This window comes from Scomber scombrus, chromosome 17, assembly GCF_963691925.1.
Source record: "Scomber scombrus chromosome 17, fScoSco1.1, whole genome shotgun sequence".
Taxonomy (NCBI): domain Eukaryota; kingdom Metazoa; phylum Chordata; class Actinopteri; order Scombriformes; family Scombridae; genus Scomber; species Scomber scombrus.
In genome coordinates this window covers 23,785,308-23,804,849 of record NC_084986.1, presented here as the reverse complement: position 1 = coordinate 23,804,849, position 19,542 = coordinate 23,785,308, and the positions used below count along the sequence as shown (strand labels likewise).

The following is a 19,542-nucleotide window of genomic DNA, read 5'->3' as shown; positions in this document are numbered from 1 at the left end:
CAAGATTCTGTGTCAGAATACTTAAAACTACCATATGGAGGCACAATATGAGTATGGAGTACTTACAACTGCAGGGAGTTCCATTGTTGGAGTAGCTGGAGGCTCAATTAAGCAGATGACACCATCTGCAACTGTTTGGGAGTAGATAGATAAATATCTAGAGATGGATAGATAGATAGATATTTATCAATCTGTACACACACATCTGATGAAGGCACTCGTGTCCTGGGGGGTGACAGGCTCAGACGAGCTTCCTCCAGGGCTGCCTTCAGCCACTGGCCTGTCACAGTTTTGGCTCAGGGCCAGCTCCTCAGCCGCTGTCAGGGGTGGGTGTGGTGGCCCTCCACCCGTTTTGCCTTCTTCCTGTTGGCTGAGTAGAACTCAAATGTTAATCTCTTTTTAAAAATTATTATTTTATCAAGTGTTCATTTACACATTGTCACATTTTAGTCTACATATTAATGTCTCCAATATGGATAAAATAAAAGTGTGTTGCAATTGTGTAACATATTAATATACTAAGCAGGATATTGAGAAACATATGTATTAACAGTATTCTGTTTAATGTTTAAATTACTACTTGAAGTAGCCACTGAATGAATATTAATTTAGTTTAATAGCTTACATCAATCATGAATAAAAATCAAAGTGAGATACAATCATGGCCCAGCATAATATGCCTTACCTTTCTGAATTATGTTTTTATATTTCATTCTTAGCTGCTTCCAATTGCGTTTTTCCCCCGTTGGATTGCACCTAATTGGAAATCAGATTTTATTCATTACACAACTTTTTCACCTGTATGCTACGATCTTAAGTGCGGTTAAATGTTAAGTCAGTGGAGTAGTGCATTAAAACTTACGCATTGACTCGGGCAGCAATTTTCTCCCATGCCGCTTCTCTCTCCTTCGCTGCTGCAGCGGTGTTACTCCTTCTGCGGAAAATGGTTTCATATTCACTATACGCCTGCAGGAGAACCTCGAGTTCTACTGGGGTGAAAAAACATGAACGCTTTCTGTCTGTTGCCATGGTGACTCGAGGTATCGATTGATGATTGATGATGGCTTTTTATTGTAGTCATGCACGCGCCAAACTCAAAGTTAACATACTCAGAGTTGATTTACCTAATTCGGATCAGCTGTTCTATAACCGGATACTCAGAGTTTCCCATCTCATAATAAGTCAACTCAGAGTTCAGGGTTAGACTCAGAGTTTGTTGAACCTCCTACCTGGAATACCCCCCTGGTGTTCTATGTGTAAAAAGTAACAACAAGCCTTTTGGGTCTCCAGAGGGAGCTGTGTGAAATCTCTTAATTTATGTCATAGGAGTCAGTGTGATTTGCGACAGAAGTTTTAAAATGAAAAAAATGTAGGAGTGTGAAGTTGGAAAAGAAGCGAGGTAACCTCTGTAGTCTGCTCCTCATCTCTGTTAGATGATAAATTAGCTGTGACTCGCATATCACACCCAAAACTTTATAGTTGTGGGAAGCGAGTCAAGCTGTATGTTGGGATGCATCAATCAAATGGATGTACTGTTGGTGTACATTAATACATTAGGAATGAAGAGAAGAATTTCCAGAGCACTTCTTATTTTACTGTATTTAACCCTCCAGTTGTCTTCCTGTCGACCAAGCAAATTTTGTCTTCCTGGATCAAAATTGATGTGGTTTGGTTTGACTGTCTATAAAGCATAAAGGTATAAATTATCACCCAAGTCCTTTTTAGCCAAGTGATGGAAACCGACTAACCGCCAGCCAAAACTACCAACCTTAGTAGAAATACGTTTTCAGCTTGCATGACAATCATCATCAATTTCACATCATACATCACAAAAAAGTAAGTTAAACACAATTTACACTATTTCTTCATAAAAAGGAAGACAAACGACCAGTTTAAGAAGTAAAGTACCAAGTAAAATTGTGGCATGTCCATTAATTACTGGTTTAGATGATGTAAGGCATGTCGGATAAATGATTTTTTGTCATAATTATAAGCTCATAAGTGTTGTTTACAGCCTGATATTGCACTGCTGAGTTTGGTCTTTTTTTTTACAGTCAGATACCTGAACCATCACACACATGACATAATGATGAATGTAAAAAACACTGTCTCTAAGGTATCGATACCCTCTGTTTAGTACGTGTTGACTAACCTCAAAACTTAGCAATATAGGAATCTTTTTTATGATTCTTTGACTATGTAATTCACGTTCTCAAAAAAGGTGGAAGCTAAATCCAAAGAATTTAAAGAAGCTCAATTTCTCCAGAGCTGGAGGCAGTGTATCACCTTTGACTGGACTTAGTAATTGACAGCCTGTATTCATCTGCTAGCACAAGCCTGACTCTTGTCTTTCTTTTGTTTTCTGCCGGGCTCTTCCTCTCCTGACATTATATTATCTATCTCTACATTTAGACTAAAGGAATTGTAATACCTCACTTCGTAGTTTGAACCTACCGCAGTTGTATTTAGAAATCATTACATCTTCATTGTGTGTGAGGTTTGGTCTGTGTTCCTGCTGTGCATCATCATACCTGCCAGCTAAGCTCCCTTGAAGCAGAGGGGAGGTCTGGCCAGCTCAGATAGGCTAATCAGACTCAGTTACTGGCAGTGTCTAGGGAGTTGAGCGAAACATTCCTCCGGCCATTATCAGAGAATCCATTAGCCAGAGATGTGTGCTCGTGTGCGTCTGCTTCTTATCTGATTCCCAAAGTCTGTCATCACTGAGTAAGAGAACTCCCCGTGATATTCTGAATGTTTATATAATATTGCTCTTTGAAAGCAATATAAAGCAGAAATCTTTGATGAGAGCATCAATGTTCATTCTTGACCTTTCTGAATAATTGATGGTGACAAATATGTCACCTCTGAAGGTCCAATTACTACTATGATTTCAACATTTCTCAAAGTTAACCTTTAGGACACATGCTGACACCTCAGCGGCTCCGTTTGTTGAAAGTTTTTATAATAAATACTTTTTTCTTGTAGTAAATTGTTCAATTTGCAGTAAAGAAGTATGAGATGTGAATGATAAACCTCCAAAGAAAATCTGGAAAGATTAACTGGACTTTTACTGAATAAATCATTTTTGGAACACCCACTTGAAGGTCAACTTAAAAAAAAAAAAAAAAAAGTACTGTTCTGACATTAAAAACATATCATATTACATTTGTTTCCTGCACACTATCTGACTCAGTTACAATCAGTTTCTGACTGCTAGGATGAACACGTTATAATGTACAATGTAACGCGTTACTGCAATCACATTACATTTACCTGTCATGTAGTAATATAAGGCGTTACAGTGTCTGCAGTCAGTAATCACATTACAGTTACTAAACAAAGAAATATGGCGTTACTTCTGTTACAAGTTCTTCCATTAATATGTATTAATTGGGCAGATAAAAAAAAAATAATAATCAAAGATGCTTTCATGCACGCTTGCGGTACAACTGCCTGACCTCTCATGCTAACACAAAGCTAATAGAGAAACACTCATGGACCCACAGTGAGGCTCAAGCTGAGTGTATGCCGACCCCAAACAAGCAGCCGAAGCCTGTGCGTGACTCGTTAATCTCAGTAAAGTACCGATAATAGTGAACGGACAGCCATCATCAGACAGAAAAACTTTGGTCTCTGGACCGGTGTTATGTCATGATGGAAACACCATCTAGTGTGCCCATGTAGAGGCTCTTTAGCCCAGCCAGTCTTGTGCTGACTCCGAGGAGAAACAGGTTCAGTTATTATTTGTACAACGTGGTGTTTTTTATCTGTTGATGTATTATCATCGCCGGTGTTGTTAAGGAGTAACGCAAGTAATGTAATGTAAGGGAGTAATTATGTAACGTATCACATTACTTTTTAGAAAAGTAACGAGTAATGTGTAATACGTTACATTTTTGAGTAACTTCCCCAACACTGGCCCTGGGTTCCTCCTGGTGCAGGACAATGCCCGGCTTCATGTGGCCAGAGTGTGTTGGCAGTTCCTGGATGATGAAGGCATCAATGCCGTTCACTGGCTCTCATGTTCCCCTGACCTTAGCACCTATGAGACGTGATGTATCGATGTATCGATGCATCTGACGCCACCATAGACTGTCCATGGAGCTCATTGATGCCGTGATCCAGGTCTTGGAGGAGATTCCCAGGACACCATCCGCCGACTCATAAGGAGCATGCCCAGACGTTGTCGGGAGTGCCTACAGGCAGGCGGGGGCCATACACACTACTGAGTCACATTATGAGTTGCTGTGATGAAATTCATGCAAGTTGGATCAGCCTGTGATTCTGAATCCAGCCCTCAATGGGTTGATGATTTTGGTTTCCATTGACTATTGTTACTTCATTTTATTTCAACAAATTATATAATGTACACCAGTAAAGACTTTCATCTTGAATGATTTATTCATCAAGATCCAATGTGTGATTTAAGTGTCTCTTTGAGCAGTGTATATATCAATTATTGCTGCTTATCCTGGTCCAGATCATGTTAAGGTTGCCAAGTTAGTTTAACCACAAAAGCCTCCAACTTTTCCAAGAGTTAATTATACGCAGAGGGGATCCTGAAGGCTGTGGAAAATAGTATCAGCGTCTCTGATACTAACACCAAGAATCCCTTGAGCAGCACAGACAAAATACAGGCGCACCGTGGATCTCTGCAGTGCTGTTGAGTCATAACACTTTGAAAATGAAAAATGAGAGTGGATTGGCCAAGAATAGACTTCCAAGATTGTGTAATTCTAGAGAGTTCCAAACAGTTTCATTATGAGTGTTTTGATGTAGTGGCTCACCAGGGTCAGAACCTTTATTCTAATTCTTATGGCTTCTGATTTTTATGCCAAAAATGAGAACGCACATATGAATGTACATAAAGACAATATTAGATTTGCTCTGATAAATAACCTTATTAAAGAGTTGCAGTGACACACAATCTTTATGAACTACGCTCTTTTAACCTCACTGTATCATATCATCTAGCTGTGGTCTTTTTGAATCTCTCTCTCTCTCTCTCTCTCTCTCTCTCTCTCTCTCTCTCTCTCTCTCTCTCTCTCTCTCTCTCTCTCTCTCTCTCTCTCTCTCTCTCTCTCTCTCTCTCTCTCTCTCTCTCTCTCTCTCTCTCTCTCTCTCTCTCTCTCTCTCTCTCTCTCTCTCTCTCTCTCTCTCTGCTGTAGTTTGACAGTCAGTTGTTATGTGCGCCCCATCACCTTCCCATCTCCGCCCAGTCTCTGCAGGAGAACAGTCCCATCTTTCATCGGCCGTCATTCTCATCGACCCATCAGCATCACCACCACAACTGTCTGGACTTCATGGGGAGATCTATCTTGAGGCTGTTCTGGGATGATGATGGAGTTCAAGCGGAGACTTTGTCTCTTACCAAAGACTTTGTCTCTTACCAAAGACTTTGTCTATCTCATTGTACTTATATGAAAAACATCATTCTTTCTCATTTACTTGTCTCTCCTGATTGAAATATTCATGGCGGTGTATTTAAGTTATCAGTACTCTTCTCACACTCCGCTGCAGACCTGCTGTCACATCGCTCACATGTTCTTTTGCCTCTGTGGCTGCCATCTCCGCTGCTGCATATACAGCATTTCAAAAGCAAACTCAGTGCATATTGTGTCTCATATTCTGTCACTTTGTGGGTTTTGAAAAAGGAACTGTTTGCATCGCTGTCTGTTATCGATTCTTCAATCTTCTTGTCTTCACTATCAGCCGAGATAAATGTCATCATTCAAGCAGCAGATTGTTTAGCCAGCACTGTGCGTGCTTTTGTCTGTAAAATGCAGAAAAGTCACACTGTGGCAGATTACATCATCTTTCAGCTGTTCCTGTCAGTGGTTCCTACAGCAGATGATCCGTTTCCATCTCTTCCTGGAAAATATGTGTCAACATACACAAATCTATCAATTCAATTTCGTGTTTATTTCATGAACTGCTGTGATACCGGGTTGCGTACATTGCAACCACCACAGCAACCTGCCAATACCTGAACAATTTTTTTTAATAATAACAAACTAAACATCATATACATTCACTGAACAAAGAATATGAAAATAAATTGTATTGCAGCCATTTATTTGTTTTCACCCAAGGAAATATCTCAGTCACGTGATGCAGATGCAGTCCAACATAAGGGTTTTCCCTTACATTGATACAGCTTACCAAGAGATGATTACTGATTAACCAAATGAATAGATAATAATGGCCTTCTGAACCTACTAGCAGGTGAAACAGACCCCTTCTTACCCACATCTGGGAGGCTGATAACTACTGATAACACCCGTTCTGACTGATAAATTAAGATGAACTAGAACAGACATTCCTGGTGTGTGCTGGAATGTTTTGCTTATATTGCTAAGGTGAATGTGGTTTCTTTAAGCCAGATATTTAGTTTTGAGCTTACAGTCAGTAAAAGGAAAAGTCAGCCTAGAGCTGTGGTTTCTTTCTTTCACCTACTCTGTCCAGGTTTGTAGCGTGTACCTCATGACTCACCAGGGACTAGTTGTCAGGAAATGACTGGAGATAGTGATCATTAACTGTTGGTGTACATTATGCTAATCACCTCTCCTTCCTCAAGCGTGAGCTGGTCAGATGCGAAGACAGTCCTGTTTATTTTCAAGTTAGCCTGAGATACATTCTGTTCATGTGAGCACTCAGGATAAGTTTCATGCCATAAGACAGTCAGAGGAGATGACAGTCCAGATTGTAATGGAAACCTCAACAGTCCAGTGGGAATGAAACAAACATTCTTAACTGCTGATTTTCAAGAGTCTGAAGCAAGAAATGGCAGAACATAGTGTGTTCAATGTCCTCGGCCAACATTTCCAAAAAAAGAAAGAAGAAATTGTTTCGGTTTGACTATTACATAAACTTTGTGACACAAGATAAAGTCAAGTTCCACTCGGTTTAGTGATGAGCGAGGTTACAGAAACATATAAAGTTAAATGAATGCTTTATCCTGCTTCATTTGAGCTTTACTTAAACCCAAAGTAGCTGACATTACCTGGGAATGTAGCGTTCCCTGTCTTTATATTTTCTCTGAACATTCATGGAGTCATATACTACATCTCAGCTAATAATTCTCAAATTAAAGGTTCCCTGTGTAGTGAGGCTACAAATTGTTTCACACAAGAAAGGCAGCAATGCCAACAAATGAGGGAATAAACTGTAATCTAGTAAATTTGTCTAAATGGGCTATGAAAAAGTTTAAAAAAGTTCTCACTTATTGTTGAAAATGCCTTAAGAAAAGTGATGTGTATGTTTCTTTAAGAACTGCTATAATGTTCAGTATTGTGGTAAAGGATTGGTTTGATGGATGTTCTGTTGACCCATCAGAGACCAGTATTATAGAGAGATAATTTGGGGCAGTATTCAGTGAAGGATGACTACCAGAAGCTAAGTCACATTGTGATGCAGTCATCATTATACAGTGCTGAGTGTGCGTAAATGCAACAAAACCACACTTCACAAATGCAGAATGAAGATTAAAAGTTGCTAGACTCATTTCTATTGTCTCCTTTGGAAACCTTTGGAATACCGATGAACAGTGAATTGTTAGTTATTACCATTATAGTTGAAATATGATTACAGATCTGGCTGACCAATCATGGGTAAAAGCCCTGCAAGCGTCCCCAGCCTCTCAGGGGCATTTTGCACCTGAATCTAATTGAAAAAGAAAAAAGAAAAAATATATTTTTAAGTATTTTGCTCATGTTTTGCCTATGAAGGAATACAGATAGATTTGGCGTCATTGTCAAAGTTCATTGTTAACAAACTTACATATTCCACTTGCATTGTTTTTTAAGAGCAACATTTAAAATTTTCCCCCCGTCTGTTAGCATTAAAGTAGGTGAGGAAGTGTTTGGCTTGTTCTAAATTCCAGCCATTTAACAGGTTAATTAGAATGGTGAGTGTCCATGCATAGATAGTGAAGTTGAGAGGTGCAGGCCTGATGATGTACTGTATATGTCTGCAACAAGTTATGCTAAAACCACAATTGCTTTATTTTGAAAAGTTCCACAATAAAGAAATGACTATGTGTGTATAAAGATGCACAGCATTTCCATCAATACTTAAGAAGTTTTAAACACTGACTGAAAACTTGGACCCAAACATCAAGCAGCAATGTGTGAAGTCACTTTTCTTGGTTTATCATCTGCTAGATCCCAGTTTCAGTAAATGTTATTATTATAAAGTGCAATTCTGTGAACATATTTTGCAACCGAGTTTATTTTAAATAGGAACTGTTGACACGCTCCGATCTGGAGCAGCTCTATCAGGCAAACTGAGGCCTTCTATGGTGAGGTTACTGTCACCCTGTGTGTACGAAAATCAGATAGCAGCACATTGTGCAGAAACCTTTTATGAACTTTATTCTATTTTAGCATGTTTTTCTGTGTTTGACTCCAATGTGTAATGACTCCAAGAGCTGATGGAAATTTTATCAATTATAAGATCAATGAGCATAATAATGACACACCTGTGAATGACTGTGAATGTGTGCACACTAGACCTTCCCCATACATTATATGGGGAATTGGGAAAATAACTAGTAAAGTTCAAAGCTGCAGCAATACAGAACTTTTTACTCATCCCACATTTAGCATATGTATATTAATATACATATCTGTATGAGGGTATTTTTATGTATGTATGTACAGTATGCATGTATTTATATATTTGTCTATGTATGTATACTGTATTTATGCATACATGTAAGCCAATATGGTATATCATATAAACACACTTTAGATTTTAGGCTGTATTTTTCTGCTTCATGGACCAAATAATGTGTCACCATGTTATTTATTGGATACTCCCCTTTGCTCCCTGCATGTCTGGGACAATGACTGGCCTGAAGTCACATGACCATGTACCAAACCCACCTTGGTGGATTACCAATTGGCTGATGTATATCTGGATGCACATTACTGGTTACATTTTTGATATTTGTTTTACTTTGTTAAACTTTTTCTCTTTTTTAAAATACCCTAAATGCTGCTTGTTATGTGTTTTATGATGACCCTGTTGAAGGCCACCAGCTTGACTTTCTTCGCACTATTTTCCTTCTCCATGCACCTTGGAAGTAGGTGAAGTAGAAACCTCCACCCTGTTTCTATAGAAAATAACTAGTGGAAATATTACATGCTTTTAGGAATAACTGGGTTAGGGTTAGGTGCTACCTGACTGCTGCTAATTAATGTACTGTTGAAGAGCACTTAAACCGATACTCCATTTGTCTGATTTGCCTTCTCTTCTGGTTGCAACCCTTCATTCCTATTTACATTATTTGGAACATGTTTCATTTTAACTCATAACTGGAAAAAACAAAAAGAAGAAGATGAAATCAGTGAGCAAACTGTAAAATAATGCAGCGTATTATTTAATAATCCAGTAGATTAAGTTTCAATTTCAAATCCGAGCTCAGAAAATGTTTACTCGCCTCAAACTATTGCTGCCTCTCATGTCATTAATGCATCATCTCATCCTTATTTGGCTTGCAAGTGTAGTTATAGTTTACATTACTGTCTTAACAATATGAAGTCTAACACAACAACACAAGAGTAGAACAATTGAAAAGAGTTGAGCAACAGTAAGCCAAGCGGAGGTTTGTTTACAGTTGGTAAAGAAATGGAAGACATGAGTAATGGCCGTCTTAGAGGAGGACTGGTATGTTGCCTTCACAGAACAATAAGAAAGAAGAAACCAGGTCTTATCATGCAGATGAGATGAACGCATGAGGAAATGTAATTACCGCTGGATGTCTGCTAATGTTTGTGTAGATAAACTGCTCCATCACATTTGTCAGTACATCAGTCATCACACCAGCCCTATGGATGTTACAGAGTGGCCAACCATTGACCTCATTGTCTTCTTACAACATGTTTTCACTCCCATCTCATCAACATACCCGTGATTGGTCAGGACACGTTGACGTCACCTTGTAACGCACTGGATGCCTCTTTAGTTTAAGTTCTCTATCCTTTGGTGCTATACAACACTGTGAGCATCAGTCTGGTGGGAAGACTGTATGACGCACCACTTGAAAGTATTTTCCTCACTGTGTAATTACTTGCAGTGTAATCACTAGCTTGGCTGTACTACGTATTTGATATATTTAATAGATATACCACCTACAACTGTTGATAACTGTTGTTTATTCTAGTATTATTCTAGAATTTGAAGTTGTAAATACTGAATTGAGAGCGAACTGAGGAGTTTAAGGCGTTAATTGTTAAATGGTTGAAAATGAATGTTTTCCATGTTTTACCCTTATCTGACAGCACCTCCAGTTGCTGATTATACTCACATGATAGCTGAGGTAAGAGCTCTCGATAAGAGTCTGTCTTTTATTGTGGAGTTATAAAGCTTCAAACATGCCAAAGTTCAAAGGTCAGTATTTTAATGGAGGAGCCATGTAGAGTCTTCACACTGGCATATGTTACTCTCCAGGCAATTGTGTATTTGGTTTAGCTTCATGATAAAGTTTCTATTTTCTCATTTCATTGACAAAAAAAACCTTTATTTCTCAAGATTAAAGGATGTATAATTACAACTAATGGCCTGAACATTAACCATAACCATTAACCAATCATATTGTTGAGTTACCAAGAACACTCATGTTTTTGTGTTGAGAAGTGTTGAGGATATCATTAAAAGAACACCTTAATACACTTCCAGGTCCATCAGGTTTAGATGTTCACAGCATCATAGCACCACCGGAGGGTAAATAAAAAGGTGAATGGATGAGTTGAGAGTGAGAATGTGTTGTTTCTTGCCTAATATGTTTTATTCTATTTTATTCAATCAGGGTTCCATGGCAATTAAGACCGTTACGTAAACAGTGAGTCTGAGGTTTAACTAACTGCAACATATGGCATTTGATCACTCTGGGGCTTACTTAATTAAAAAGAATGCTTTGTTTGCTTGATTTCATTTCTACATAAGGACCAAACACCCCAATGGCTCGAATGTTTAATGTTCTAACACCTGCTTTTTGAAGACAAGACAAACTTTCACACTCATTCCGTTGGCAAAGTTACTCCAAAAAGAAGGGATTTCTATTAAAGCAGAACATAAATGTCATGAACATGAACCCTGTCTGTTAGTCACTCTTTCTTGTAAGGGTTTTGGAGGCAAAAGATTTATTCTATTCATTCTCTGTGACAGCAGTGATTCTTTCATGTCTCTCTCTCTCTACAATAAAATAATATCTTATCTTCTTAATATATAATTGACTAGTCCTCAAATAGAAGATGACCCCATCCTTTTTTTTCAATATCATCTCTAGAAAAAAAAAATTAGTAGATTTGGGCCAACATAGTACATAGGATCAACGAAACAGTATTAGAGTTACTAGGGCCCGACAGAGATTGGATTGTTGTGGCCAATGCCGATATTTAGGAGTAACACAATTCCAATATCGATCTATCAACTGATAATTTCATATTTTAAGAATATCTACATGAACATACATTTTTTGGAAAAAACACTTGAAATATGAAATTTTACCATTTGATAATAAACTTTGACAATAAACTTGAAACAGAAACAGTGCACTTCACTAGGAATTTAATAATGATAAATAACTATAACTAACCAAATGAAGAAATACACATATAACAAAAAAAACATGTATGTATATGTTAAACTTGAGTTAAGAAAAAGGATCAAATATACATTAAATGTGGCCAATACAGAATCTGTGATAGGTCAATATTGGCTGATAATATCGGCTGAGTGATATATCGGTCGGGCTCTAATAGTTTTATTTAGATGATCAGTGAGAAATAAACACATCCTGGAGTTGATTAATAAACTGATCATCTAGAACAGTGGTCACCAACCCTGCTCCTGGAGAGCTACTGCCCTGCATGTTTTAGGTATCTTCCCCTCTAACACACCTGATTCTAATTATTAACTCGTTATCAAGCAGCTGAAGCTTATCAAAAGGCTTGATAAGGAATTCATGTGTTCTTCGTGGGGAGACACCTGAAACATGCAAGGCAGTAGCTCTACAGGAGCAGGGTTGGAGATCACTGATTTAGAAGGTCGTCATTCTGAACAAAAAATGTATTATTTTACATAACATTTTGAATTACTTAGCTCTATTACAATTCAAGGGAAGGAATATATTCCCTCAAATCACTGATTAAAGAGTATGTATGTATATGTGAATATATGAGTACCATAAAGCCTACTTTTCTCTCATTTTTAATTTCTGCTTACTTTTTGTAAAGGATGCTTGAACTGCCACTTTTGATCAATGATCTAGTAAACATCTGATGATTACTAAAATGATGTATCAGAATGATACACAGCACACATTTTCATGTTAGGAATATTCACTGTTTTGCACTGTGTAAGCATCAGACTGTGAACCATTGGCTCACACCACATGTGTCTTGTTTAGCTCTTCAAAAACACTGTTAGCATCAGTGCTAAACTTCTACCGACATGTCAGTCAAACTGTCACATACACATGACCCTTAATTTATCGGTGCCACATTTATTTCTTAATCTAAACCATAGCAGAGTGTTAAAAATACTCCTCCACCTCAGAGCCTGTAAACATTAGCATGTGATTGTGTGGTCAGGATGCAAATCAAAGATAAAAGATCAAACGTATAAGAATAACAGCCCGTGGCCCTACCCTGCTCAACCCTTGTGCAGCCCTCTACTCCCACTCTAAAACTTTAATTAAGTCATTCATCTCTGGTGACAGGCAGCAGGCTGATCTGCAGATTGCAGTGTAGCAGGCCTCCCTGCATGATACTGCGTGACCTGATTTGAGAGAGGCAGGGTAGTGAAGAGATGTGAAGCAGGAAGCTGAGAGATGAATGCATGAGAGCACGCTGACAAAGACAACCAACTACAGGTAACCATCTGCAAGCGTTTGACTCTGAAAAGATGAACGCTGTCGCACAGACTTCATGCACACATCATAAAAATCAGCTGAATCTGACACAGTTACTGACACATGCTCAACCATTGGAATATTTTTATTTTTTCTGAGCGAAAATTACAATTACATCAGTTAATGAATGTTTCTGTTGTTGGGACTCAGTAGGAGAATGTTTGACTGTTAGCACTAAGTAATAGTTATCTGAGATGATTATTAAAAATCAATAACATTATTAATATGAATGAATATTATGTGTGTGTGTGTGTGTGTGTGTGTGTGTGTATGTGTGTGTATTATAGCGATAGATGCTTTATTGTCATTGCACATTTCTGTACAATGAAACTTTCTTTGAGAGCAGTCCTTATCACAACAGCATAAATTAAAATTAAAGGAGTAAACATAAATAAAAAGAATGAACATAAATAAAAGGAATAACAAGGAATATAAGGTGTAGAGCTGGATGGGGCAGCCTTTTTCCCCCAGTGACCACTTGCAAAATTGCAACGACCCCGCCCCCTCATCCCAAAAAGATCCATAATAATAAAAAAGATAAAACAATACATCCATGCATCTACCATGGATGTATTATACAATCTGTATACTGGACCTAAAAGAATTGCTCAGCTGGACACCAAGTATGCACAGTAGTTTGTTCCCTGCTAGCCCCAAAGTTTGATATATGTTATTCCTCTGTGCCGTAGACTTCTGTTGATACTGTTATGGGAAACTATCTCATCACACTCATTTTGAGTGCAAGTTTCTTCTGTCACTGGATTGTGCTCTTGAACTTCCAACTGCTCATAGTGAAATTATTTCAGCAATGTAGTTTTGAGTTTTGGTGTCTTGTTCTCATCAGTTTTATCAACGCAGAATCACACAGAGAAACAAGCGTGCGCGCACACACACACACACACACACGCACACACACACACACACACACACACACACTCAATTTATGTTAAATTCAAGATTCAAGACTCAAGATTAACTTTTTTGTTATTCAGACATAAAGAAAGCACAGCAGAACAACATGATGGTACATGTAATACAATGAAATATCAAAATACTAAAAGACTGAGATAGATAATAAGTTACTTTATGAACATACAACCATGGGTATACTGTACACAATGAATGGAATATGAAAAAAAACGCTGGAAAAACTGACAAGTACAAAACAACAGTTTAATATACATACTGTAAATAATATGAGTGTATCACACATGATGAATAAAAATAGGACATTCCAGGTTAAAAATAAGCACAGGACTGGCAGTTTAAGTGTCGGTTTGTTTATGAGTCAGTGGATGCCTGTGTATGTGAGTAGGGGGGCTGTTACTGGAAGTTAAGAAGTCTGATGGAGATGAGTGAGGCCCCCCAGCAATGATGGTGGCCTTGTTCAAGCTTTGTTCGTCTGATATGATCCTGAATGGAGTTCTTCAGGAACGTCCAATGTGAAGTAGTCTCCATACCAGATAGAGATGCAGCTGGTCAGTACGTTCTCTATGGTGCCTCTGTAGAATGTGGTGAGGATGGGAGGGGGAAGGTGTGTTTTCCTCATCTGTTGCAGAAAGTGAAAGCACTGCTGGTCTCTCTTGGCTAGAGATGAGATGTTTTCATGGTCCACTACTGTTATGACATTCTCATACTTAATGATGTAGTTTGAGGTAAACTTGGCACAACAGTCGTGGAGTCATCAGGTTAAACAGTGGTGGACTTTGGACACATCCCTCAGCGATGGTGCTCATTTAGATGGTGAAGTGTTTTTTTTTTTTCTGGAGTCTGTCAGGAAGTTCAATAGCCCACACTTGGGTGTTTTTTTCCTCCAAATGTGCAAGGCTCAGGTGGAGAAGATATGGTTTGTTTAGTTATAGTAGTCAGGGAGAGTTCAAGTGTGTGGGTCTGGATATCCTGTGGTCCTTTGCCAGCCTCTCAAAGCACTGCATCATCGTGGGAGTGAGTGCTATGGGGCAATAGTTGCTGCAACATGAAATTGTTTATTTTCTTGGAACTCTGATGTAGTGGCTGTCTTGAAGCCACAACAATAGCTTGACTCAATGATTTTCTGATGACATTACAGTTGATGAACACAGTCTCTGAGCACACGGTCTGCCTGGTGTATTCTGCAGCTTTCTATGAGTTGACTGTCCTCAGGGTCCTTAAAACAGGAACAATAATGTTCCCCTTAATGTAATAGTGCTTGAATGTTAGAACACTTATCTAGACAGCTTTATACAGTTAGGTTGAACAAGCCTGAAGGCCTGGAGGAAAGGTCAGTCATAGAAATGGACAAACATGCCAGTCACATCAGGTCCATACAGTTTGAGTGCAGCTCATTGACTGTATATAAATATAGGATGGACGCCATGACAGCTACCCAAAAGCTAAGCCAAAGTATCTTGTCTACTGGTGGCTGGCTGCAGTATAGAGTCATGAGAGTTTCATGAGCCAAACTAAAAAACATCAGATACATTTTTCCCAAGGATGCTTTCTGTCAAAGGTGCGTGATAAGACCGACCTTTGACAGAACGCATCCTTGGGAAAAATGTTTCTCCAAGAGCTCATTTTTTTTGATAAGTGTGTTTTTAGTTAGTTATTTGATCATATACAAAGGGGATGGGCAGTTGGGAAAATATGTTTGTTTTTCTTTCTTTTCTTGCTTCAGCTCTCTTGTGAACAGAGTTATTGTTGAGTTTGTTTTCATTTTAGTTAGTTGAACAAGTGATTAAGTAGTTTTAGTTTAGTATTAATTTTCAGGAATTGACTAGTTTTAGTTTGGTCTTCACTTCCAAATTAGATTTTCCCTTTTAGCTGTATCCCACAAATGTTCCCATCACTCTTTGTCACAACATTTTTACTTTTTGTCTACTGTGGGGTCGTCGTCAACATATTCCCATATTGGGCTGTGACGTTTTCTGTCTGGAACAACTTCTTCTTCTTTCTAGAAAATCATAAATTGCACATCAAGCATCTTCTTCTTGTGCGTTATGCGGCAGCCGGCATCCGCTATGCTGCCATTACTGGAACCAGCCCGTTATCTCAAGAAGTCAAACTGCAATTCAGTTTAGTTTAAGTTAGTTTTGCATTGTTATTGTATACTGTTTTTATTTAGTTATGTCAGTAACTAACAACTGTCATTTTGATTTTTTATTTCAGTTAACTAAATTATTTTTTCACTGCTAGTTTTAGTTTTAGTCTTAGTTTTTGTTAACTATAATAACCCTGCTTGTGAATGGAAGCCATTGTGTGTACACAAATTCCCCCCCCTCTTTTTATCACTTGTTTTCATGAAAACAGCTGTTAGAGGATGAGGTTCCGATAATGGATGGGAACCTCATCCTCATCCATAAAATGATTTTGCAGAAGGCTGTGATTGGTGAACGCTTCCTCAACCAGAGGAAATAGACGTCTATTTGAATTGCTGAACCATTCCGAGATGTGATTGGTGATTCAGAGTTGTGGAACAATGCTGCACATATGACTCAAAGGCCAAGAGAAAACAATATAAATACTTTTTTGCTTGAGCACATACACACTTGTTCTCATTATATTTATTTTAGCCTGAAATGTTTCTGCATGAACACACATGATCCACTTCAATACGGTTCTGCTTCACATTCAAACAGCTGCACACATCTGGCAGTCGCCCAAAACAACCAGACTCCCTATTTTGGCTCGGATCCAACCGTGGAGCGTTCTGGGTCTCAGTTTGTTGCTGAAGGGAACCTCAACAGCTGCTGAGGGCCTGCAAGGGGTTATCTATTTTTTTCTCACTAGGTTTCCCCAAGCAGACCAGAGATTTGAACCTTTCCTAATCGCATTAACACTTAGCAATTGCATTTGTGGCTGATGGTTCCAGTACAGAAGCCAAAAATGCAATTATGTGTAATTCAACTTGTATAGACTCTTTGTTGCCAGTCACTGAGTCGGGACTTAAAAGTGAAAACATAATACTTCTGGATTGCGAATGCCTTTTTGATGAGCCAGAACATGACATGGTAACTGTGGGGGGAAAAAAAGGCGTGAGTTGCAAGTGACGACGCAGTGATGATCTCAGGGTCTGCTCATATAAAAGCAACCAGTTTCACAGTGTTAACTTCAGTTGGAGGCTAGATCAACTGGAGGATCTGCTTGGACTGAACACAAGGCAAATCTGAATGGAACTGACAGAGTCACAGAGTTGAGGTAAGCAGTTATGAAGCTTTTTTGCAAAGGAGATAGAGGGAATTTTTTTATTCCTAATGCCTAGACAGGGAGGATGCATACAAGGCCAAAGATATTTTTTTAATTTACAGCTGTTATGCTGCTTTTAGCTTTATACTATCTTCATTAATAACCAGCATTAAATATTACAATGATCAGGCTATGTGTGGACAGTCTCAAAGAAAAAAAATTTAAGCAATCCAGATTCAGACTCTGATCTGTCTGTCCTCTTATAATGCAGAGGTGTATAATTTTGCAAAACTAAAGAATAAAGATAGAATAAGTTGTTCACACTTTAAAAAAAAAAGAGCATCTTAAAAGCCATGTGTTTTCTTTGGCTCTCTCTTGATTTTATCATTTTAACTTTGTGAATTATACACAGTGTTTAAACACAGATGGCAGACACCAAACAACCCTAATTTAGAGTAAAATGTTTTTTGTTCATGCCCGGCAGCCAAACAGGACATACCTGCAGTTTCCTGTTTTAATTAATTAGGCACACTTAAAACTTTGGTTATAGGCTACTAGTCTTTTGGGTAATGTTACACAAATGTAATAAGTCTTTATTTAACTGAACAGATTTAATTATAGAAATAAGAGAAAAATGTTTTAGCCTGATTGTAATGAACTGATACAAAGAGTAATCAATTACAGAACAGTTATATAGAGCTATTGTATGTATCAGATGCTTTGAGTTAGTGTTGGTTGTTGGTTGGGTTATTCATTGAGTCTTGTTATGAGTGTGAATGCTACAGATGTGATTCTGTTATTTAAGCTATGTGATCGTTAATAATATTTATGGTAACCCCAAAAAGTGTAGTCACTGTTACTATGGGGATCTGAATAAACACCCTAGCACACTACTGTTCAGAAAATTGGTATATAAATAAGGTTTGCTTGCTTATAATGGCAATGCTTTGACCGTGAACCTTTATCATTCACAGTTTCCAATGGATGTGAATGCATCAGACCCCTGCAGTAACTACACTGAAGCCTGGCTGTGGCTGTCCTCTCTGCAGCCGGCATATCTGGGACTGATCAGTATTGTGGGGATGGTGGGAAACGGCCTGGTTCTCTGTGTGTTCTTCCTTCAGAGGAAGCCCTGCACCGTGGCAGATATCTACCTTGCGAACCTTGCTGCTGCTGATCTGGTAATGTTGTCCTGCCTTCCCTTCTGGGCCGTTACAATCGCACAGGGATATCAGTGGGAATTTGGAGAGGTCCTCTGTAAGCTGGTTAATGTGGCCATCTCAGCAAACTACATCTGCAGTGTTCTGTTCCTCATGCTGGTTAGCTTGGACCGATACCTGGCTCTGGTGAAGCCCATGAACCCCAGCCGTCTAAGGAGAGCTGCCTGGGCTAAGCGTATCTGCTTGGGGATCTGGATCCTGGGATTCCTTCTCAATTTGCCCATCTTGCTCTTCCGTACTGTAAAGTATGCAGAAGATCCTGGTGTGTACGCCTGCATTCTGTCCTACCCTCAACCAAACTGGAGGGTGCACCACAACATTGCCAAAAACGTGTTGGGCTTCGTAATCCCAGTCCTAGTTGTGGGATACTGCACCTATCACATCGTGGCTGCTCTGAAAAGCGGGAGACCCATCAGACTTCCAGGGTTGAGGGCGGAGAGGAAAGCCACCAACTTGGTTCTGGCTGTGCTGGCAGTCTTCCTCATCTGCTGGGCTCCACACCAAGTGATGTGCTTTCTTGATACTCTGGATTACTTCGACCTTACACCTGCATGCCTCTGGGGTCATGTCTTAGACATCTGCATGCAGCTGTCTTCATATCTGGCATACAGCAACAGTGCTATTAACCCCTTCCTGTTTGTCATTGTGGGGAAACATTTCAGGAGAAAAGCAAAAGAGGTGTTTGGGAAAACTTTGAACCCCTGGTCAAAAGACATTACTTACCTCACTGTGAGCTTCACCTCAGTGAAAAGACTCAATGAGACTCACCGTATAAGCCTAGGAAAACTTGAAACATTTGGACTAAAGCAAACCGTTACATGAACTGTTGCTGCGAGGATTTCTGTAGTTTTAACCAAGTAAACTAGTAAACCACCTATGATGAACTGTCATTAAAGGTATACATGAAAACAGCTGTGCATAAAAAACTTTTATTTTAAAAGAACACTGTAAGAGGTGAAACTGCCTCAATGAATTTTGAAGTCGCATTAATAGACTGTTTTGGCCACTTGGGGGCAGCAGAACAGACTGACAGCACAATACTGTCAAATTGTATATATATATATAGTTTTATTATGATATTTATATGTATATATCGTAGCTATTCTGGTGAACATGTTAGCAGTTGTCTATTTATATATCCAGCAGACGTAGAGCAACATTATTATTAATGTGTGTCCATCTGACGAATGTATGTCTAATATTCACTCGCTTTTGCTCTGGTTTGATCTTGTTGTGGAGATTTCC

The 19,542-nt window shown here is 38.8% G+C and overlaps 1 protein-coding gene across 1 annotated transcript; it reads left to right on the top strand.

The window, feature by feature from the left end:
• The first annotated feature begins 9,760 nt into the window (after window positions 1-9,760).
• Window positions 9,761-19,119, top strand: si:dkey-63b1.1 (B2 bradykinin receptor). The gene is made up of 2 exons (XM_062436969.1): window positions 9,761-9,778; window positions 18,052-19,119. Exons 1-2 carry the CDS (start codon window positions 9,761-9,763, stop codon window positions 19,117-19,119), a joined length of 1,086 nt encoding a protein of 361 aa, XP_062292953.1.
• Window positions 19,120-19,542: the final 423 nt, after the last annotated feature.